The sequence below is a fragment of the Anomaloglossus baeobatrachus genome, chromosome 1 (assembly GCF_048569485.1).
Source record: "Anomaloglossus baeobatrachus isolate aAnoBae1 chromosome 1, aAnoBae1.hap1, whole genome shotgun sequence".
Lineage (NCBI taxonomy): Eukaryota > Metazoa > Chordata > Amphibia > Anura > Aromobatidae > Anomaloglossus > Anomaloglossus baeobatrachus.
Window position 1 is genome coordinate 325,983,941 of NC_134353.1, and position 24,811 is coordinate 326,008,751.

Consider the following 24,811-nt stretch of genomic DNA (forward strand, 5'->3'; position numbering starts at 1 on the left):
TATGCAGTGCACAGCTGACCCGCACCGCAAACAGCAGAGCACCGGAGGCAGCCTCGCGGGACAAAAGCACGGCCGGGAGACTTCAGGACCACGGACAGCAGGAGCAGGGAGAACTGTGAAATCCTGCAGGGAATAACCTGCGGCAATTCCGCACCAAATCCACAACAATACAGAACATACCACATGCGGATTTCGGTGCGGATTTTTTGCATTTTTTTCCCGCAGGTGCGGAAATCTTTAAGAGCCTGCGGAATTTTCTTAAGAAAATTCCATTTTCTAGTGCGCACAGGGCCATAGGCAATGTTTCAGTAGACATCACTAACAGCTCCTGACTTTTTTTACATACTGTATGCTTGGTGAACAGATGAACTGTGTACCTAGTGTAAAAGGGGTCAGGGAGTACTGGTGGCACTCGTCACTTAAGTTGATGTCAACATATGGATTTTCATTTATATCTTATGAAAAAAATACTCAAAACTAAAATTAATCTTTAATATGAGGTTAAACAGAACTTCAATCCTCTCTACCCGCTGTGCAGTCCTCTCAATCATGGATAGTATAACAGGTAAACTTAGTGATATTATTAAAATGAAGCACCACTGCGATAAACTGAGAAATCACTTTGTCAAAAATTGGTTTTAAGCAAATTTAGGGAAGGATAAACTGTTTCCATTAAGGTGCATAGAAAGCAAAACATGTAGTACAGTATAGGGAAGATTTATTAGTCAATGAAAATGCTGTAAATTTGCACAAATTCAATATAGCTATCTTGGCTACACTTGGTGAAAATACTACTTTTTTCTTCTTTTTTGTTTCCATGGATTAAATATTTTTACATAGTTTCACAGTTTTAGAGCAAAAAACCCCCCAAAGAAAATAGTTAAAATAATAATTATGTGGCCATTTCATTTTTAGCAGCAATAATTGCAGCAAAACACTTCCAACAATTGTAAATAACTGTGAAATTTAGCAAAGCAACTTCCCCAAAATTCTGGCATAAATTGCTTTTTCCTTAAGTCAGAAATTTTAAAGGGAACCAACCATCAGTATTTTTAGATATAAAGTAAAGCCAGTGCTATACTGGCGCTAGGATGCTGAATGTAAGCATAGATTTTGTTCAGAGATTGGATATTTTATTTCAGAAATATGTGCAAGTAAAGTTCCAGCAATGTGTCACGCCCTGGCCTATCAGGTCATCACAGGGTATTGTACAATCTGTCCTTCTGCACAGTACCCACCTCCTCCTTGGTTACGGGTCCCTGGTGTTGCCAAGAACAAGCTAATCAAAATCCTAGGAACACTCTGCACCACACCCACCAGACACACCAGTGGACGGCCTGAATGGAATAGGGTCGCCCACTTGGGGGGTTGGTTAAGGGGAGGTCAGGAGTGTCAGGAGCAGAACAGTGTTGGAGGTGAAAGTGAGAAGAGGTCAGGAGCTGGGCTCATTGGAACTACTAGGTGGCAGACGTTGGTCTGGGCCTGGTAGGAGCTGGACCCCGGTCACAGGGGATCGTGACAAGGGGCACGGACTGTCAAGGAGGACAGCCGGCAGCATTGTGCCATCACCGGGCAGGGGCCAGGGCACGACGGGGTATGTCGGGAAGGTCGGGAAGTAGCTTTGGGCGTCCTGGCAATTTACCCGACGAGGACGGAGCCTTCAGGATCCGTTCTCCACCCGCTCCAGGGTTGGGGTACTGGCACAACGAGGGGGATAGAACTTTCCCACTATATGGTCCAGAAAATCCCAAGCGTGAACCCTGAGAGTGAGCTCACCCAGTTGGCCATACTGGTGAGCGGGACCCGACCAGTTTTATAATCAAGGGACCAACCAGGAAACACTAGGTGCCAAAGCAAATGTCACAGACTAACAGGCAACACCAACGGGCATGGGATCTAGGCGTGCTCCCTCCCAGCGGCAGCGGTGTCAAGAACTTTGGTTCACCACAGTTGTCGGTGTCAGCGTTATTGGACTGAGTGAGTACATAAATGACCCTTACCATCCCAACGGCACCTCCCCGTCGCCCACATCGAGTCCCGGGGCATCTCCCCTACCCGTGGAGGGGTTAAACACCTGGCTGCCCACACCATCGCCACCCGGTACTCCCAAATGCAGTGGTGGTACTCCACCTTACCACACACCACGGGTGGATTCACGAACTTCAAACAAAAATATCCTTTGTAAATATTCCCCCCTTGGGGGGCCGCTCGACCCCGACCCCCCGAGTCCAGAGATCCCTCATGACACTGCGGATCCGTATCCGAGCAGCCCGGCTGCTGATGCGGGGTGGCACATCTTGGAAACTTTGGCGTCACGAACAGGATCCGAGCAGGACCCACTTACCTGGGTGACGTGCGCCTTAGAGCAGAAAACCGCGAGTCAAAATTCCTTTTCCCGCCAATTCCGCCATTTTCCGCTATCTTTTTGTGCCAAAACTCCGTCTTTCCCATGACAGTGCGCGAAACAAAAGCCCCGTCCTTCGTCCTGAGTGTGAGGCCGGAATCGGAAGTTCCCAGAGGCCCACAGCGCACGAAGGAGTGCAGAGTGAAAACCGAGGGGGCGTGCTGAAATGTAACTACAGCGAAAGAGAAGCAGGGATGCCAGGACTCTGCCATAACGTTCCTGGATGACGCAGAGGCAAGATGGCGGAGCGGGACTGGTCACCGGAACGTGCTGTTCCCGGGACCGTGGCTTGGATTGAGGAGGAGACAGAGCAGGTGTGCAGGAGAATGCGGATGTAGTTCCTGCTCATCTTGAACCACTGGTGGGAAGAGATGAGAAGCCTGGTGATGGCGGTGCGAGCCCGTGAGATCGAAATCCCATGTGAAGAGAGGGTAAGCGGCTACCCAGTCCCTATTGATTGCCGAAATCCGGCCACAGCGGCTGAGGGATCCGGACCGCCCTCGCTCGTGGTGAGCTCTCCACCGTCACCTACCCCGTCCTCGGCGGACGCTGAGCTGCCCATTACTACCCCGGCAGCGGAACCTTCGGTGCCTTTAAGTAAAGCTCCAGCTGCGGAAACCACGGTGTTGTCCCTCATCCCCGTCATGACAGCGGTCATCCGGACACTGGCTAGACCAGACCCGGCCGCATCACCCAGCCCGTCCTCAGAGACGGAGCACCTGGACCCTGCAACCCCGGCTGCGAAGCAGTCAGTCCTTCCATCTGCAAATGCAGAAGTGGAACCTAAAGATCTCCCAGTTCCACTGCCGGGCAGCATCCCGATGGCTGTTGGGGCCGCAAGAGTCCACATAAAGCCAGAGCCAGTTAGGGAGCTGAGGCCGGACACTGACGCCCCCTACTGGGAACGACATCACAAGCAGAAATAACAACCCGAAACCGGCGATACCGGCGCTTGCCACCTGCAACAGAGCAGAAAAAGAGCAGGTGAGGAGCGCTGCTTCACGAGTTAGAGGGCCACGGTGTCGTGGTCTCGTGGATCGGTTTGACCCCGAGCAAGGGTGGGGTTTTATCCGAGAAGCAGGCCTCACAGCTGGCATGTTCGTGTACCGGCGGGATGTGGCACCGCACCACCCCTGGGGGCACCCCAAGCGCAACCTCCAACCCGAAGAAATGATCACCTACACCTGGCATTGCGGAGAGCGGGGCTGGTATGCCCTGGAGGTGACCAAGCATGCGATGCCCGAGGAAGAGTTTGTGCCAGCGTCAGTAGTACGTAGTCGCAAGGAGGAGTGGCTACTGGACCCAGTAGTTTGAAAAATGTTGAAAATACCAGTGGTTTAACGATGCCATAGAACTGTTAGGTATTGGTGTTTTCGTTTATTATTTTTCATAGTTTGTTATTTTTCATATAGAAAATGTTGGTAGATAAGTGCCTAATCAACCAGTTTTAATGAAAAAAGTGAAAGTTACCAGATTTGCAAGAAGATTGTTAAAATATGTACACCCGGTACATGGACTCTGTTAGGTTTTTAGATTTAGTAAAAATGGACCAAGGTCACAGGACTGGCGTGAGCAACACCAACTTGTGTATTGTATATAGTTGCACCTCCTGTGCCCACCAGAGTCGTCTAACACAACACCCGAGAACTTAACCTGGTCACGGACCCACCATAGGTATGCAGCGGGTCAGGTTGTTTGGGTGGCGGGTTAACAGGATCCGGGACTTTGGGACTGGACTGTCATGGGTAGAGGCTGCAACGGAGCAGGTTGAGTCTCAGCTACCATTGAAACCGGTAGCGTCCCACCGTTGAAAAGATGAACTCCCTAATGTGGGATGAATGTGTAAATAAAAATGTTAACTTTCTTACCCCTTTTTCTACAGTTTGAAAAAAAAATAAAAATAAACCTCTGATGTCCTGTAGCTTGGGGACAAGCTACATTTAACCAAGGGGGCCTATCAGGTCGTCACAGGGTATTGTGTAATCTGCCCTTCTGCACAGTATCCACCTCCTCCTTGGTTACGGGTTCCTGACCTTTGGTGTTGACAAGAACAAGCTAATCAAAATCCTAGGAACACTCTGCACCACACCCACCAGACACACCAGTGGATGGCCTGAGTGGAATAGGGTCGCCCACTTGGGGGGGTTGGTTAAGGGGAGGTTAGGAGTGTCAGGAGCAGAACAGTGCAGTGTTGGAGGTGAAAGTGAGAAGAGGCCAGGAACTAGGCTCCTTGGAACTACTAGGTGGCAGACGTTGGTCTGGGCCAGGTAGGAGCTAGACCCCGGTCGCAGGGGATCGTGACAAGGGGCACGGACTGTCGAGGAGGACAACCGGCGGCCTTGTGCCATCACCGGGCAGGAGCCAGGGCACGACGGGGTACGTGGACCCTAGGTCGGGAAGTAGCTTTGGGCGTCCTGGCAATTTACACGAACCCGACGAGGACGGAGACTTCAGGATCCGGTCTCCATCCTCTCCAGAATCGGGGTACTGGCGCAACGAGGGGGATAGGACTTTCCCTCTATATGGTCCAGAAAATCCCAGGCGTGAACCCTGAGAGCGAGCTCACCCAGTTAGCCATACTAGTGAGCGGGACCCAACCAGTTTTATACTCAAGGGACCAACCAGGAAACACTAGGTGCCAAGGCAAAGGTCACAGACTAACAGGCAACACCAACGGGCACGGGATCCAGGCGTGCTCCCTCCCAGCGGCAGCGGTGTCAAGAACTTTGGTTCACCACAGTTGTCGGTGTCAGCGTTATTGGACTGAGTGAGTACATAAATGACCCTTACCATCCCAACGGCACCTCCCCGTCGCCCACATCGAGTCCCGGGGCATTCCCCCTACCCGTGGAGGGGTTAAACACCTGGCTGCCCACACCATTGCCACCGGGTACTCTCAACTGCAGTGGTGGTACTCCATCTTACCACGCACCACGAGTGGCGTCACGAACTTCAAACAAAAACATCCCGTGTAAATATTCCCCCTTTATTCCGAGTGGCCGCACGACACCGACCCCCCGGGTCCGGAGATCCCTCGAACCATTGAGGATCCGGATCTGAGCAGGGCAGCTGCTGACGCGGGGGCAGCACAAATGCACTGCTATTTGATTGACAGGTGCAACAGGAAGGGAATATGTGGGTCGGGTTTAGTATTTAGTCCCACCACTGTCTGTCTGCTTGGCCTTCCCAATGCTTTCTTCCCTTCAAAATTGGAAGACATCCAGCAGTGACATCAGCATGCACAGTTATATATAGTATATAGTACAGCCTGTATATGTATACACAGTGATGTATGTATGTACAGTATATAGTACAGCCTGTATATGTATACACAGTGATGTATGCATACCTCCCAACCGTCCCGGATACAGCGGGACTATCACGCTTTACATTGTTTGTCCCGTTGCCACGGGCGGGATGGCCGTCTCCCGGGCTCCGCCCACCCACTCTCTCCCCGCCTCCCTGCTTTTCCCTCCTACCATCCTAACATGTGACGTGGCATAACACAGAGAGGAGCGCGCTGCCCGAAACTGCTCTGTGCTGCTGCTAAGCCTAAGGTATGTAGAATCTCCCCAACGCTGATTCCCCTCCCCTCCGCTCCCGGCCGGAGCCTCTCTGTGCGGTCGGCCGGCCGCCTGTCTATGCGTGCGGCTGGCCGCCTGTCTGTGCGGTCGGCCGGCCGCCTGTCTGTGCGGTCGCCCGGCCGCCCCTCTGTGCGTGCGGCCGGCCGCCTGTCTGTGCGGTCGGCCGGCCGCCTGTCTGTGCGGACGGCCGGCCGCCTGTCTGTGCGGTCGGCCGGCCGCCTGTCTGTGCGGTCGGCTGGCCGCCTGTCTGTGCGGGCGCCCCCCTGCCGCCTGTCTGTGCGGGCGCCCCCCGCCGCCTGTCTGTGTGGGCGCCCCCCTGCCGCCTGTCTGTGCGGGTGCCCCCCTGCCGCCTGTCTGTGCGGGCGCCCCCCTGCCGCCTGTCTGTGCGGGCGCCCCCCTGCCGCCTGTCTGTGGGGGCGCCCCCCTGCTGCCTGTCTGTGCGGGCGCCCCCCTGCCGCCTGTCTGTGCGGGCGCCCCCCTGCCGCCTGTCTGTGGGGGCGCCCCCCTGCTGCCTGTCTGTGCGGGCGCCCCCCTGCCGCCTGTCTGTGCGGGCGCCCCCCTGCCGCCTGTCTGTGCGGGCAGCCCGCCGCCTCATTGTGCGGGCGGCCGGCCGCCTCTCTGTGCGGGCGGACGGCCACCTGTCTCTGCGGTGGACGGCCGCCTCTCTGTGCGGGCGGCCCGCCGCCTCTCTGTGCGGGCGGCTGGCCGCCTCTCTGTGCGGGCAGCCCGCCGCCTGTCTGTGAAGGCGACCGGCCGCCTCACTGTGTGGGCGACCGGCCGCCTCACTGTGGCTGCCTGCGTCTCCGTGCTGGAGACCCGCCGGCTGCCTGCGTCTCCGTGCTGGAAGCCCGCCGGCTGCCTGCGTCTCCGTGCTTGGGGCCCGCCGGCTGCCTGCCTCTCCGTGCTGGAGGCCCGCCGGCTGCCTGCCTCTCCGTGCTGGAGGCCCGCCGGCTGCCTGCCTCTCCGTGCTGGAGGCCCGCCGGCTGCCTGCGTGTCCATGCTGGAGGCCCGCCGGCTGCCTGCGTGTCCATGCTGGAGGCCCGCTGGCTGCCTGCGTGTCCATGCTGGAGGCCCGCCGGCTGCCTGCGTGTCCATGCTGGAGGCCCGCTGGCTGCCTGCGTGTCCATGCTGAATAGGTGTGGATGGGGAGTGGTTATGGGCGTGACTGTGAAATGGGTGTGGTTAGGGGGCGTGGCCTAAAAATTTGCCGCAGCGTACTGTGCGCGCCGCAAACTTTGTCCCTCTTTTCCTTCTTTAAAAGTTGGGAGGTATGTGTATGTATGTACAGTATATAGTACAGCCTGTATATGTATACACAGTGATGTATGGGAGTACAGTATATAGTACACCCTGTATATGTATACTCAGTGATGTATGTGAGTACAGTATATAGTACAGCCTGTATATGTATACACAGTGATGTATGTGTGTACAGTATATAGTACACCCTGTATATGTATACTCAGTGATGTATGTGTGTACAGTATATAGTACAGCCTGTATATGTATACTCAGTGATGTATGTGTGTACAGTATATAGTACAGCCTGTATATGTATACTCAGTGATGTATGTGTGTACAGTATATAGTACACCCTGTATATGTATACTCAGTGATGTATGTGAGTACAGTATATAGTACAGCCTGTATATGTATACTCAGTGATGTATGTGAGTACAGTATATAGTACAGCCTGTATATGTATACTCAGTGATGTATGTGAGTACAGTATATAGTACAGCCTGTATATGTATACTCAGTGATGTATGTGTGTACAGTATATAGTACACCCTGTATATGTATACTCAGTGATGTATGTGTGTACAGTATATAGTACAGCCTGTATATGTATACTCAGTGATGTATGTGTGTACAGTATATAGTACAGCCTGTATATGTATACTCAGTGATGTATGTGTGTACAGTATATAGTACAGCCTGTATATGTATACTCAGTGATGTATGTGAGTACAGTATATAGTACAGCCTGTATATGTATACTCAGTGATGTATGTGTGTACAGTATATAGTACAGCCTGTATATGTATACTCAGTGATGTATGTGAGTACAGTATATAGTACAGCCTGTATATGTATACACAGTGATGTATGTGTGTATATAGGAGTACACCCTGTATGTGTGCAGCCAGTAATCAGCAGTGTGTGTCCTGCCATTGTAGTACACAGGGTGCTGTATGAGGGAGGTGATGGCATGGGATGCTGTATGCTACGGCTGCAGATTACTCTCTTCTTCCCTCCCCCTGCTCACCACCCACCTCACCCCCTGAGACCTCTGTGTGACGTCATGAGTGCTCCCTTCAGTTGCCATAGCTACTCCCTTCCCCAAACCCCTCTGCCTGTCTCCTCTGTAGCTTCCACAATGGTACAGGCAGCAGCATCCCGCCGCACAATGCTGTCCGGGCAGTGAGGGAAGGTGATTCAGCAGCACGCCTGCCAGCACTCCCATGCCAGCTCCTTCCTCTCTGTCCCCACAGCTCTGCTCTGTCTATGCTCCAGCCCCATCTTGGGGACCCCGAAGTCACCTGGTCACCCATCCCCCTTCAGTTGGCGTGTGGAATGTGGTGTAAGAAGGACACCTAGAAGAGCCTCTGCATCTGGACCCTGGCATTGCAGGCACGGAATGGTGAGTAACCCTGTGATGGTGGCACTGGGTGGGGTGATGACTATGGATGGACCATGTTACTGGGGGGGATGGGGGCTGACAGTCTGCCTGACATTGCTGTCATCCTGCTGCACTGCCTGCATGGAGCTGATGCTCCATCTCTATATATAGGTGTGTGTCTATAACATATGGACATATGGTACATTACAGCAGGACCAGTGGAAGGGCTGAGGCAGCTGGTGACTGTATAGAGCTGATGCCCCTGTGTGATCACACTATATATATATATATAATTTATTTTTTTATATAGATATATATATATATATATATACATATATTTTTATATATATTTATATATATATATATATATGTATATATCTATATCTATATATATATATATATATATATATATATATCTCATATGGATATACGGCACATTACAGCAGGACCAGTAAGTGCTGAGGCAGCTGGTGACTGTATAGAGCTGATGCCCCTGTGTGATCACACTATATATATATATATATATATATATATATAAATTAAAAATTTATTTTTTTATATAGATATATATGTTTATATATATATATATATATATATTTATATATATATATCTATATATATATATATATATATATCTATATCTCATATGGATATACGGCACATTACAGCAGGACCAGTAAGTGCTGAGGCAGCTGGTGCCTGTACACATTAGTGCTGTCCTTGCTGCTATTGACCACACAGGATCTCGCCTCCAGTTACTGTTTCTCCTATAAACCTTTCCGCAGCTTTGTTTTTCCTCTTAAAATGGCCTAAAAGTCAGGCTTCAGCAGAGCTCTCAATGTCAGCTCCTCGCACTGATGCTGATGGTGAAGATCATAACGACACGCCGCTATTTACATCATCATATAAGAAATGTATCTCATTGTTTATATATTTACACATATTTACCCAATAGAAATCTGGGATTGTCTTCTAGCACACAATGCAGCACCATAGCCATGGAAAATGCTAAATATGACATGATTTGGTGACATAAATGGCTACATTGGTATTGCAGCACTTTAATGTAAGAATATGACATCTCCAGAGTCTTCTTTGCTTTTGCTGCATTGCTCCAGCATCTTCCGCAATCTCTTCTGTATGTGGTACCTTGGTGATCAGGGGAGAAGGTGGCATGAAGCAGGCGATAAATGACACTTTGCTGTGCAGAAGGCAGTGCCAATGCCTAGGGTGGCACAATCCACCAGGCCAGAGCCTTATAACTGCTGAGTGATGCTGCTGGCTTTCCATGGGTAAATGACGACACTGCAGTATGCTGCAGGCCTCACTCCAGCGTGGACTGGGTTAATAAGGAGACTGGTGGCTGCAGCATAGTGACAGGTTGTCTTCTCTGTGTGCCAAGAGTGCAGCATAAATACCCTCTTGGTTTATTACCAGGGTGCTGCAGATACCTAGATCACGCCATAGTACGTATACCCGTCTGTATAGGATTTTCTGCCTTATTCCATTACTAGTGCTGTTTTCTGCACAGGTAATAAACCTCTTGCCTTTGGCTTCGTCGTGGCACATTTATTTGTTGGATGCTACATTCATATATTGATTTTTAGTGCCAGCCTCATCATATGTGTGCCCATCACCCTGATAATATTATGTGCTAATTATTTCCAGCATTGTATATTAAGGCCACAGGGGTTTGAGGATGCAGGCACACTGCTATTTAGGATAAAAAGAGGTCGGATTTGGTCAATATGCATGTTGTCAGTTTGATGGGTTCATTCCATGGCTCTGCAGCGCTAATGAACTACTCTATTCAGCCAGATTGGAGGCATTCATTTTGCCAATGGCAAATTTGTAGGTTTTTGTTATGCTGTTTCATGTAGGCAGCCGAATTTTGTGACTAGCCGACGTTGCTTCCCTTCCCCCCATTAGAATGCTAATCTATAGAGCCCCCAGCGGAATTGACAGCTGTCAAATTGTAATGGGTGGTGATGGTGTTCTTGTTTCTCCACTGGTACTGTACCAGAATTCTGCAGCAGGCACAGAAAATGAATGTGCTCCGCATGCTGCTCTAAAAACGAGGAGCCTTTATGGATAGACACACTAGGGTGAGCTGTTCCTTGAAGAACTATTCCCTTTGTTGCCTTTTGCTGGCAATGGTTTCTTGTCAGTTGCTGTTCTTGAAGAAAAGGTATGAGACATGAAGAATGCTATTGACATCAATAAATTTATATAAGGTGTGACATTTTTCCTTTGTGTCAGGCTGTTATTCTTGTCCTGCTTTTAGCCTAGACTCGCTGTTTTAACCTTTATGTCTGATCTTCCTGTTGGCTCTGTAGGCAACATTTATATCCATAGGGATCAGTATGCCTAAACATTACATATCCCATAAGTGTTTTACCCTTATTCTTTATTTTAGGATAAATTTAGGCATCCCTGTCTCACAGACCGAGTATGAACCACAATGTTTGGCACATCTTCTGACCTGAACTTGCCAGCCTCATAGATGGCTATCTGGATGAAAAGTTCAGGCCATGAGAGCAGTGGCCATGCATCACGGTACGTAGTTGGACCATATTACATGGATGTCTGAATTTGACCTTAAGAGATGTGTCGTGGGAGTGGATTTTGTGGCACTTACTCGTATAAGTATTACAGGTTCTCCTCCCTGCACCTGTTAGTACAGCCTCATCTCAGATCCCCCTTTTCTCAAAATGGTCATTAACAGAGGGCCATGTTGCCAGACTATGTCCATGTAGCCAGACCATATCCATATGGCCAGACCATGTCCATGTGGCTAGACCATGTCCATGTGGCCAGCCCGTGTCCATCTTGTCGGGTATGTCCATGTAGCCAGACTATGTCCATGTAGCCAGACCATATCCATATGGCCAGACCATGTCCATGTGGTCGGGTATGTCCATGTAGCCAGACTATGTCCATGTAGCCAGACCATATCAATATGGCCAGACCATGTCCATGTAGCTAGACCATGTCCATGTGGCCAACCCATGTCTATGTGGTCGAGTATGTCCATGTAGCCAGACTATGTCCATGTAGCCAGACCATATCCGTATAGCCAGACCATGTCCATGTGGCTAGACCATGTCCGTGTGGCCAGACCATGACCGTGTGGCCAGACCATGTCCGTGTGGCCAGACCATGTCCGTGTGGCCAGACTATGTCTATGTAGCCAGACCACGTCCATGTGGCCAGCCCATGTCCATGTGGTCGGACCATATCCATGTGGTCGGACCATGTCCATGTAGCCAGACCATGTCCATGTGGCCAGACCATGTCCATGTGGCCAGACCATGTCCATTTGGCCAGACCATGTCCATGTGGCCAGACCATGTCCATGTGGCTAGACCATGTCTATGTGGCCAGACCATGTCCATGTGGCCAGACCATGTCCATGTGGCTAGACCATGTATATGTAGCCACACCATGTCCATGTGGCCAGTTTTCCTATGTGCTGTGTTTTCATTTGGAAGAGACTAATGGACAAGTCTGGCTACATGACTGTCTATCAGTGGACTTTTTGAGAACATGAAGGTCTGCGAGGAGGCAGTACTAACAAGTGCAGGAGAAGGACTGATAATACCTATATATTAGTAAATGCCACACAATCATTACCCAACCTATTTGTTGAAATAAAGATAACCTGTCCGACCCCCTCATATAGAATTGCGATCATCATACCTTTAGAAGTTTTGAATCCTCGGAGATGTCAAGGTTAATTAAAGGTGTTAAAAAAAAAAAAAGGTCTACATTTATTTTAGAAACATCAGCTCTATTGTACACAGAGTAAGTTTGTGTTGGGTTGGCAGCTCAGTCTTTATCACTTGAATGGATCCAAGCTGCAATACCAAGTCCATTCAATGGGTCAGAATGGCGCTGTATATATAGAACAAGCCTTTCGCAGAGAGCTGCAGTCCCGTGTTCCTAGTTACAGCCGATTATATTTTACTCTTAGTTGTAGTTTTGTAAGTATGTACGGTAAGTTGTTATATTGGAAATGCTATGCAATCTACAGGCAGCTTGTTATACAACATTCATACCCCATGACATTTTCCTTATTTTATCACATTACAACCACAAACTTAAAGAGGTTGTCCACTACATTTACATTTATGGCCTACCCTTAGGACAGGTCATCAATGTCTGATTGGCTGGGGTCCGGCATTCCGCATTCCCGCTGATCAGCTGCTATCACTTAGTGCCGCCAGCAGCAGCAGGCAGCTGGAATGCTCAGTTCCGGAACGTCCCCGTCTCCTGATAGTGGCCATGGCCGGGTACTGCACATCCGCCTATTATAGATTTGAGTGGGAGGCAGATTGGTTGACAGGGCAGCTCCAGAAATGAGCATTTCCGTCCGCCTGCTATCACAGCTGATTGGCGGGGGACCCCAGCTGATCAGAGATTGATGACCTATCCTAAGGGGTACTTTGCACGTTGCGACATCGCAGGTGCGATGTCGGTGGGGTCAAATTGAAAGTGAAGCACATCCGGCGTCACTGTCGACATCGCAGTATGTAAATCCTTTTACATATGATTAACGAGCGCAAAAGTGTCGTTATCGTATGATCGGTGTAGGGTCCGACATTTCCATAATTTTGCAGCAGCGACAGTACGATGTTGTTCCTCGTTCCAGCAGGCAGCACACATCGCTGTATGTGAAGTCGCAGGAGCGAGGAACATCACCTTACCTGCGTCCCGGCTGCAATGAGGAAGGAAGGAGGTGGGCGGGATGTTTATGTCCCGCTCATCTCCGTCCCTCTGCTTCGATTGGCCGCCTGCCGTGTGACGTCGCTGTGACGCCGCACAACCCGCCCCCTTAGGAAGGAGGCGGTTCGCCGGCCAGAAGCGATGTCGCAGGCCAGGTGAGTGCGTGTGACGCTGACCTAGCGATAATGTTCGCTACGGCAGCTATCACAAGATATCGCATCTGCGACGAGGGCGGGGACTATCGCGCTCGGCATCGCAGCAATCAGCTTGCGATGTTGTAGTGTGCAAAGTACCCCTTAGGATAGACCATCAATGTTAAAGTAGTTGACAACCTCTGTAAATGTATTTTATTAGGATTCTATGTGATATACTAACACTAAGAAGCAAGTATTTGTGAAGCATAAAGGCACTATAGAGTAGTAGAAATTGAGCAGCTTGACATATAGGAAATTATTCAGTATTAATAGTTTTTTTTATTCATTAAAATCTCTTCTTTTCCCGCTGTCAATGGTGTGGTCCAGCGTAATGATTGACTTGGTTTCCTATATAAGTGGACATACAAAGATATCTGTCAACTACTGATTTGGACCTCCCACTTATCTGCTAAGAAACAAATGAGCAGAGATTTTACTGAATTATTCTGAGTCTTTCCCCACAGATCTGTATAGAACTTTCCTCATCTACTCTAGCAATATATCATGCTGCTAGTATATAATATGTCCTGTCAAATATAACAAGTTCCCTTTAAAATGTAGGATGTCAGGAGCACCGTAATTCACAACCCAGGACAAAATTCAGTCTGGGTTTGTTCTTGTAGTCTTCTTATGGCCTAAGTGAAGCCAGGAACACAGTCATTTATAAGTGAGAACTTACTGAGTAAAGGCCGCTTTACACGCTGCGATATTGTGACCGATATCGCTAGCGTGGGTACCCGCCCCCATCGGTTGTGCGACACGGGCAAATCACTGCCCGTGTCGCACAACATCGCGCGGACCCGTCACACTACTTACCTGCCTAGCGACGTCGCTGTGACCGGCGAACCACCTCCTTTCTAAGGGGGCGGTTCGTTCAGCGTCACAGCGACGTCACAGCAGCGTCACCGAACCGCCGCCCAATGGAAGCGGAGGGGCGTAGATGAGCGGGACGTAACATCCCGCCCACCTCCTTCCTTCCTCATTGCGGGCGGCCGCCGGCCCGGTAATGTGAGGTTCCTCGTTCCTGTGCTGTCACACATAGCGATGTGTGCTGCCGCAGGAGCGACGAACTACTTCGTACACCGAGCAGCAGCGATATTCAAGAATAGGGGGGATGTCGCCGATGAGCGATTTTGACCATTTTTGCGACGATTCAAAATCGCTCATAGGTGTCACATGCAAAGACATCGCTAAAGCGACCGGATGTGCGTCACAATTTCCGTGACCCCAACGAGATCGCTTGAGCGATGTTGCAGCGTGTAAAGCGGCCTTAACTTGAGATATAATGTATATGTAATCTAGATCATAATAATATAGGTAAAAGAAAGCAACGCAATGGTGCATACAAAGGTTTGAATATATACGCAACAGGTTGGAACATCACTTTACTTCCAAAATAAATGAAAACATTTTCAATGATTATTTGACATTGATCAAGGTCACTTGACTAATGACTCCTCAATTTGTACTATTGAATGTAGAGTTAATTTCTAACACACAAAATTCATTAAATCGTTAACAATCATTAGGAGATTTGAGACATATTATGAATTGAAAAGTTATATATTTAGATCATTTGAGTCCAAACTTTTCTGGAGGGAGGGCTATATTGTCATATTGAATGACTTCCAAGAACAGCAAACAGCGTATTACCTTTTGATGGGTTTATGGTACATCAAAAGTATTCAGGGGGTGAAATAAGTATTGAACACATCACCAATCTTTTAATGAAATATATTTCTAAAGATGCTATTGACATGAAATTTTCACCAGATGTCGGTAACAACTTATCCAATCCACACATGCAAATAAATCAAACCATAAATGTCCATAAATTAAGTGTAATAATGAGAAATTACACAGGGTAAAATTATTGAACGCATGCAGAAAATGTGGTCTAAAAAGTCATGGAAAATCATGACACTAACTGAAATTTCTCAATAATTAGAAAGCAATCCTGCCACTTAGTGAAAAATAATATAATTTTGTTCAACTGATGGCCTGTTAAAAGGTGTTTCATTATCAAGGTGCCAAACAAGAAACATCTCATCAGAGGTAAAACCAATGAGCTGTCTCAAGACCTTGCCACCTTATTGTTGCAAAACATCCTGATGGCATTAGTTACAAAAGAATTTCTAAACCACTGAAAGACCAAGTGAGCACTGTGGGGGTCACACTCCAGAGTGAAAAGAGCATCATTTCACCATAAATGCACCACAACCAGGTGATCCCTGCAAGATTTCAGACAGAGGAGTGAAAAGAATTATTAGAAGAGTTGTATAACAGCTAAGAACTACTTGGGTAGAGCTACAGAAAGACCTGGCATCAGCAGCTACACTTGAGTTAAAGATAACAATAAGTAATGCACTAAACCTCAATGGCCTGAATGCACACTCATGACCAGTGGCGTAACTAGAGTGTGATGGGCCCCGGTGCGAAAGTTGGACCTGGGCCCCCCTCCGGACGTTGGTCAGATAATTGCCCCTTCATTATGCAGTAATGTTCCCAATCCTGGTACATATGTCCCCATACTGGTATATATGTCCGCATCCTGGTATACATGTTCCCCATCCTGGTATACATGGTATATAACGTCCCCATCCTGGTATATATTTATCCAATCCTGGGCCGATCCTAGTAAAAATGTTGCACATCCTGGGCCCATCCTAATATATGTCTCCCATCCTGATATACAGTATATGTTCCTCATCCTGGTATATATATCCCCCATCCTGGTATATATGGTCTGAGACTGTCTCTAATGCATAATTAAAAAAATATAAATAATTTAAAAAAAATTCTACTCATCTTGTCTCTACTCCCACATCACCAAGTGTCCTCTGTAGCCAGCGCGGAGTGGCCTGCAGCTGACATCAGAGTGTGTGCTATAGAGCATGACAGTACTACCATGCTCTTCCCCCAGTCACGGTATGGACATCAGCTGCCAGCCACTATTTGCCCAGCAGCATGTATCGCAGTGCAGGGACCCAGCGGGTCTATGTGCTGTGATGCATTTTAGCCCTCAGACGCTCATCCAGCTGAAGTAGGAGCTGGGGTTGGCGTGTCCCCTGTACCTTTGGACCTGGTAACAATCTCTGCGTGTGTGATTGTTACTCTCCTGCCTGCTCTCCTCACCCCAACCACCAACTATTGGCTGCTGAAGTCAGCTCACGTATTGTGAAGATAAAGCACCCTCCCAGGACACACTGCATCAAATCTACTTTAGGCCATGTGCTCACATTGCGTTTTTATGTGCAGAAAATCTACACATAAAAACGCATGTTTGGAATGAAAAAAAAGCAACTGAAAAAAACGAGCATTTTTTATTGCGTTTGCGTGTTTTTTCACCTACTTTTTGAGCGTTTTTTAGTCATGGCAATCATGGGGGTTCAAGCGCTGTACCCCCGCGGTCGCCAGGTCCTGGCTCTCGCTGCTAGGAGCAGTACCCGCGCCGCTCTCGGCAGTTTAACCCTCTAAATGCTGCAATCAATGCGATTGCTACATTCAGAAGGCAGGGAGAGGAATCGCTTACCCCTCTCTGGTGATCAGGTCCCTGTAGTGCAATCACAGGGATCCGATCACTGCCATGGCAACCCTAGGTAATCACCATGATGACCCCGGTTTACTGAGGTATGGATCGCCTCACAAACCAGGGCACCTCCATCACAAGAGTTCCCTGCAACAAGGTCCCGTGGTAAAGACCACAAGGCCTAGGTGCAGGAAACCCTGGTGACATCACAAGGTGAACTGAGTTCATGGCGGCGGATGTGCAGGACACCCCGGTGATCCGCAGGCATGAAGTCGATTCACCTTGTGATATCACTGGACTTCCCAGAAGCAATGTCCTGCAGTAAAGACTGAGATGAGGAAATGGCTGCAGGGAGCCCCAGTGTCGTCAAATAAAGCATATAACACACAAATATTCAACGTGGGCATTACACATGCATTTTTTCCTGCATTTTTCACTGACTCCATTGAAGTCAATTGGTGAAAAAGCAGGAAAAAAATGCAGAAACAACTGACACGCTGCTTCTTTTTTCAGCAACAAAAACTGCAAGAAAACAGCGTGGGCACAGCAAGTCAGGATTCTCAGACTTTGCTGAGATGATTTTTCCTTGCTTTTATCGATTAAAAAAAGCAAGGAAAAACGCATGAAAAAAGCCACGTGTGCACAAGGGCATCTGTGTATGTAGCAGAGCAGTGCACAGTAATTTAGCTGGATTTAGATACAGGACATGGCTGTGCTGCTTTCATCAAACTGCTGCACACTTCCCCCCTCTGCTCACGGTGTGACTGATTCTGTGGGATGGCGACCCCAATCACCTGATCAGCCTCATCCCCCTCCCCACCACCAAATCCCAAAGTGTCCAAAGCAGCACCTGAACGGTTTACATTAAGATAACATAGAACGTAAAGAAGGTCAGATGCACTTTCCTGCCACAGCTCACCCCTCTCCACATGGTCGCACATAACTATATATACCATCGGATGCTGTCGGTGACTGCACAGAGCGAGGGGGAGGGGGGCAGAGTATATACAGCTATGTCTGCGCTGCTGGGACAGAGGGACACGGTAAGTGCCGGTCACACTGCACTGCTGCCCTCACCTGATCTATCTCCTGCAGAGGCCGGCACCACAGTGTAATCACATGCAGAGACTGGAGGGGGCAGAGCTCACGCTGCCCGGCCGCTTCTACTGAAAATGCACGAACAGCGCAGCTCCTCTCACTGACAGGAGCCGGCTGCTGATCTGCAGCGCGGGCCCCTAACCTGCGGGCCCGGTCGCAATCGCGACCCCTGCGACCGCGGTAGTTACGCCCTAGCTCATGACGCAATACTCCATTGATGAACAAAAGGCATTTTTCAAGGTTGCTCAACCACAAGCCTGTGATATACTAGGGGAATATAGTCTGATCACATGAGACTAAAATTGAACTCTTTGAATGCCATTATATACACCATATTTGGAGGTCAAAAGGCACTGCACATCACCCCAAAAAAAACATACTAACAGTAAGGTTTGCAGGTGGGAACATCAAAGTTTGGGGCTCTTTTTCAGCATATGACACTGGCAAACTTAATAGAAGGAAGGATGAATAGACAATTCTTGGGAAAAATATGCTGCCAGGATGATGAGGTTGAAATGAAGGTGGACATTTCAGCAAGACAATTATCCCAAACACAAAGCCAAGGAAACTCTCAATTGGCTTCAGAGAAAGAAAAAAAAGCTGCCTAAATGGCCCAGCTAATCACTTCACCTGAATCTAATAAAAAATTATGAAAGGAACTAAAGCTCAGAGTTCATAGAAGGAGCACATAGAACCTTCAGGATTTGAAGAATGTTTGTGTGGAAGAATGGCCCAAAATCGCACCTTAGCAATGCATGCAACTAGGTTCTCTACAGAGAAGGCATCTTGAAGCTGTCATCACCAACAAAGGCTTTTGTATGAAATATCAATTAAATTTCAGAAAGCGTGTTCAATACTTTTTCTCTGTGACATTTGTCAATATTACACATAATTTAATTTCTTAATATCTATGGTTTGATTTCTTGGCCTGTGTAGATTGGATGGGTTATTACCGACATTTGCTAAGAATTTTATGACGATAGCACCTTTAGAAATAAATTTAGTTAGAAAATTGGTGACGTGTTAAATACTTTTTTCACCGCTGTATGTCATAAATGTCCAAAAGCTGAAGGTTTCACTATCAGTACTCCCATAAGGAGAATGGGGTACTCTTCTTCCCTAATCATTACTGATAAAACTCTCTTCATATTATTAATACTATGGGTGTTAGGAGCTTGCTGCATTTCATTATTCTCTTGTATAGTGAGAGCTGGATGCATAGGTAGTCACCACTTCATCTCACATATGACCAGGGCCGGACTGGGACTAAAATTCAGCCCTGGCATTTGGGGGTGCACAGGCCCACTTTTCGCATGGTGAATGTGTAATATTTTTGTGCACTTGTAGATTGTGTAACACACCATATAACATGTAGTCACAGCTGCATCCAGTTTTACAGCTCAGGCCTATTTATTGCTCTTAATAGTAGGACCTGGTGAAGCCGCTATTTTCCCTACAGAGCTGGGTCTCGCAGATAATGAAGAGGACGCTGCTCTCCACATAATGCTGCAGCCTCGTCATATAGCTGATGGGCAGGGATACAAAATCAGATTCCCCTGAACTAATATTGATGACCTATTCTACAGATAGGGGATCAGGGAAGCTGTTGTTTTTACTGGTGATAATTTTGGACACATACCTTTTAGGGAATGTGCAATGACATTTTTTGGGGGCATATCCCACCATGGAAACCACTATGAAAAAATCCTCGAATGACCATATGCATCTACTCGCTGTGCACAGGTTCAGTCTTTTGAGCATCTTTTACCCATTTCAGGTTTCTAAAACCACCGAGTGATTAAAAGAAGTGACCGCTCCATTCTTCTGGTGTTTTCCACTCGGAAAACGCTCTGTATTTTACAATGCAAACCAATGGGAAGGCTCGGAAGATGCCGGAATCTACAACTCCCAACTTGTCCTTAATAATGGTAAGGATATGCTGGGAGTTGTTATCAGACTGCGGACCATACAGGAACCACAATACTGATGAGACGCAGGCAATATCATAAATAATCATTTACATCCAGGTACCTTTATAGGTGACATCTTCTGAGTCGATCCCATCCCTTTTGTCTCAACGCAGTACAAACGCCATGATGAGGTTTCGTGCCCACTGCTCATCTCTGAAGCCCTCCATCTTTATTCTTTAGCAGCACTTCCCCACAGAGCACCTTTAAAAATAAAAGTATCATTCTGCTGCCCCATAAATATAAATATCTCCCATGCAGTGCCCCTGAATAAATAATTGTTGTGCTTCCTTCACAAAATATCCCCCCACACTGCCCTTTTCCAAAATACCTCCCACACTGCCTCTCTCATTAATATACCCCCACGCTGCCTCTTTCATAATGTCCCCATACACAGCTTCTCTCCATAATGTCCCCTCCACACTGCTCTCTTTATAATACACCCCCACACTGCCTCTCCCCATAATATCCCCCCATATTGCCCCCTTTTTTTTATTATTATTATTATTAGTAGTAGTAATATTTATTACACACACACACACACAAACACTACAATGCACCCTCCATTACCCCTCCACACACACACACACACACAAATAAAATGCACCCCCCCATCATCCCTACACACAAATACAATTCACCCCCATTACCCCTTACACACACACACACACACACACACACAATGCACCCTCCATTACCCCTCCCCACGCACACAATACAATGCACCCCCCATTACCCCTCCCCCCACACACAATACAATGCACCCTCCATAACGCCTGCTTTACACGTTGCAATTTCGCATACAATATCGTATGCGATTTGCAACGCCCCCATCGTATGTGCGGCACGTTGAATTTGTTGACTGTGTCGCACAAACGATTATTTCCCGTCACACGTACTTACCTTCCATACGACCTTGATGTGGGCGGCGAACATCCACTTCCTGGAGTGGGAGGGACGTTCGGCGTCACATCGACGTCACGCGGCAACCGGCCAATAGAAGTGGAGGGGCGGAGCTGAGCGGGACGTAAATATCCTGCCCACCTCCTTCCTTCTGCTTTGTGGGCCGGGAGCCGCAGGACGTAGGTAAGATCTGTTCATCGTTCCCGGGGTGTCACACACTGCGATGTGTACTACCCCGGGTACGATGAACAATCTGACTGCAATTCTAGAGAAAGGTACGATTTGTATGCGATGAACGTTTTAACGTTCAATCGCAATCGCACGTAGCAGTTACACACTGCAATGTAACTTACAATGCCGGATGTGCGTCACTTACGACGTGACCCCGCCGACACATTGTAAGATACATTGCAGCGTGTAAAGCAGGCTTTACCTCTCCCCCCCCCACACACACAATACAATGCATCCCTCATCACCCCCTACACACATACAATGTACCCCCCATTATCCCCTCCCCACACACACAATTCAATGCACCCTCCATTACCCCTCCTCACACACGATACAATGCACCACCCATCACCCCTCCCCACACACACACACAAAATACAATGCACCCCCCATTACACTCTCCCCACACACACAATACAATGCACCCTCCATTACCCCTCCCCCCACAAACACACATACAAATGCACCCTCCATTACCCCTCCCCCCACACACACAATAAAATGCACCCCCCATTATCCCCTACACACAAATACAATGCACCCCCCATTACCCCCTCCACACACACACACACACACACACACACACACACATACACACAATACAATGCACCCACCCTTACCCCTCCCCACACACACAATACAATGCACCCCCATTACCCCTCCCCCACACACAATACAATGCACCCTCCATTACCTCTCCCCCCATACACACACACACACACACACAATACAATGCACGCCTCATCAGCCCCTACACACACACACACAAATACAATGCACCCCCCATTACCCCCTCTCCACACACACACAATTCAATGCACCCTCCATTACCCCTCCCCACACACAATACAATGCACAACCCATCACCCCCTCTCCACACACAATACAATTCACCACCCATCACCCCCTCCCATAGACACACACACAATACAATGCACAACCCTACACACACACACAATCACACACAAAATGCACCCCCCATCACCCCCAACAGACACACTCATACAATACAATGCACCCCCCATTATCCCTTCCCCAGACATAATACAATGCATCCCCCATCACCCCCTACACACACACACAAAATACACTACTCCATCACTACACACTCCTGCCTCCCCCCCTCCCTCGGAATACAGTAACCACCCCTGCCTGTCACAAAGCTGTGTTCCTTCACAAATGTACCCCTGTTATGTGTCCCCAGCTTTTCCCCACTCATCCCCATTAATTAAACCTTTCATCTTCGGCTCCTCCATCGAGCACTTACCGCTGCCTGATGTATCCAGTGTGACGCCCGCAGCACTGTGATGACGTCAGCAAGGTGCTGATCTCATCACGTTGCTGCACGTCGGGGGCGAGCCCAGTCCCGGTGCACTGTTCAAATGTATTTACGTCTGAAAGAAGCAAATACTTTTGAATAGGAAGGAGGAAGCTGCGGTGACCGTCACTGCCACGCTCCTCAGCAGTGTGTGCATGCCGGGCACACTATCACACAGCAGGGGCGGCACAGCACAGCCCGCTGCCTCCTGCTGCAGCTAGTGTGCGCACGGCAAATAATGCAGCCTGGCCTGCACACTGCTGAGCAGAGCGGCGGTGACTGCAGATAGAGCGGCCCACTACAGGCACCGGCCCACTATAGGGACCAGCCCATCTATCATTTGCCAGAATTGCCCTATGGTCAGTCCGGGCCTGCATATGACTGTCTGGAGTGCTAATCAGGGGATATTTGTGATTGCCCACACCTACTCCTGAGCAGTGTGCTACTCTTCTGCCCTCTGACATGGAAACTACTGTATACAGAAGGTTAGGGGCCACATAATATGGCACCGTAGACTGCAGGTTGTGTACCCCTGATTTATATACTATTCTCAAGCATAATATAAAATGAATGCAACTGAAACAAAACAAAAAGATAAATGAAACTGTATTCCCTATATTTTAAGTGGTGGACACAAATTTACCCTTACCAATGACTGAAGTCATTGATTAAAGGGGTTGTCCAGCACTAATATATTGATGCCCTATCCTTGGAATAATTCATCTATATGAGATCGGTGGGAGTCCAACACCTGACACCCCAACGAATCAGCTAAATACACTCCAACAGTGACGGATAAATGCAACCTACAGGACGTAACACTGCAGCCCTGTACATTGAGTAGTGGCTGCTGCAGTGTACTACACTTATTGTCTCATTTTTTTTAAAGTAAATTTCATCTGACCTTTGCGTGTGCCAGATGTACACCTACGGATCTCATATTAATTAGTGATCAGTCACTTTAAGGTTGTATTCATATTACGGCTTTTAGTCATAAAGGGAATCCAGGATGCAGGACTGGATGTGTCACAAAACAGACACTAATGGTGCTTTGTGGCCTCTTTGACTTGCAATTCTGTTTTTATATCTGTAAAAACAAAGGGATCTACGATGGTGACTATGAAGTGGGCCTCAGACGTAGATGTCAACATAGCCATTGTTTTCCTTTCCCTGCCATGTTCCTAATCTTAGGTATAACAATCTATCATATGTTGATTTGGGTTTTTTGTCACTTTTGATGCCAAAAATATGCAGTGCTGTTCTTGCCTTCAAAACCACAGCTCGCCAATCTGGATGGAACCCTTTTGCACTTTCATATTCCCTATGTAAATGATAGTGTCTCTAGCCCCATGGGCATCTCATCTCCTTGTGGGCGCCTACATGCTTTCCATGGTATCACGCCCCCGTGGGTGTGATACCATAGATTTACATCAGGGATGTGACCGTCGCTACTTTAGAATCTCGCGTACGGTTACCATTCTCGCCGCCTCATCCTGGCGCTTGCTTCTCGGCTTCTGACGCACACTGCACATGACCGGAACCGCAGGCGTCTTCTGAGCATGCACAGTGCGCATCAGAAGCCGACGAGCAAATACCAGGATGAGGTGGCGAGAATGGTAAGCACGCACACGCGTGAGATTCTAAAGTAGCGACGGTCACGTCGCTGATGTAAATACATGGTATCATGCCCACAGGGGTGTGATACCATGGAAAGCATGTAGACGCCCACAGGGCGATGAGACGCCCATGGGGTAGAGACATTATCATTTACATAGGGAATATTAAAGTAATAAAACGTTATTGTATTACTTTCATATTACACAATATAACAACACAGGGATGGGTAGGAAGGGGTTAGCAGCTCACGCAGGCTGCTGCTTGTAGGTCAAAACACTTTTTTGACCTGACAAGTTCCCTTTAAATAATTAAATTGCATGTTATTGCATAAAATAAGTATTTGATACAATAGAAAAACAGATTTTAATATTTGGTACAGAAACCTTTGTTTGCAATTACAGAGGTCAGATGTTTCCTGTAGTTCTTGACCACGTTTGCACACACTGCAGCAGGAAATTTGGCCCACTCCTCCATACAGATCTTCTCTAGATCTTTCAGGTTTCGGGGCTGTCGCTGGGCCACATTGATTTTCAGCTCCCTCTAAAGATTTTCTATTGGGTTCATGTCTGGAGACTGGCTAGGCCAATCTCGGACCTTGAAATGCAACTTACGGAGCTA

General features: G+C 48.1%; 1 protein-coding gene across 5 annotated transcripts in view; it reads left to right on the top strand.

The window, feature by feature from the left end:
* Positions 1-8,288: 8,288 nt before the first annotated feature.
* MAPK10 (mitogen-activated protein kinase 10) overlaps positions 8,289-24,811 on the top strand; it is a 438,981-nt gene continuing 422,458 nt past the window's right edge. For 2 of the 5 annotated variants that reach the window (XM_075351827.1, XM_075351845.1), the window contains exon 1: positions 8,289-8,632. In XM_075351827.1, the coding sequence (XP_075207942.1) occupies positions 8,630-8,632 (3 nt within the window). In that variant the 5' untranslated portion in view covers positions 8,289-8,629. The remainder of the gene's footprint in view (positions 8,633-24,811) is intronic. The other 3 variants (XM_075351834.1, XM_075351839.1, XM_075351823.1) reach the window with 2 other exon arrangements.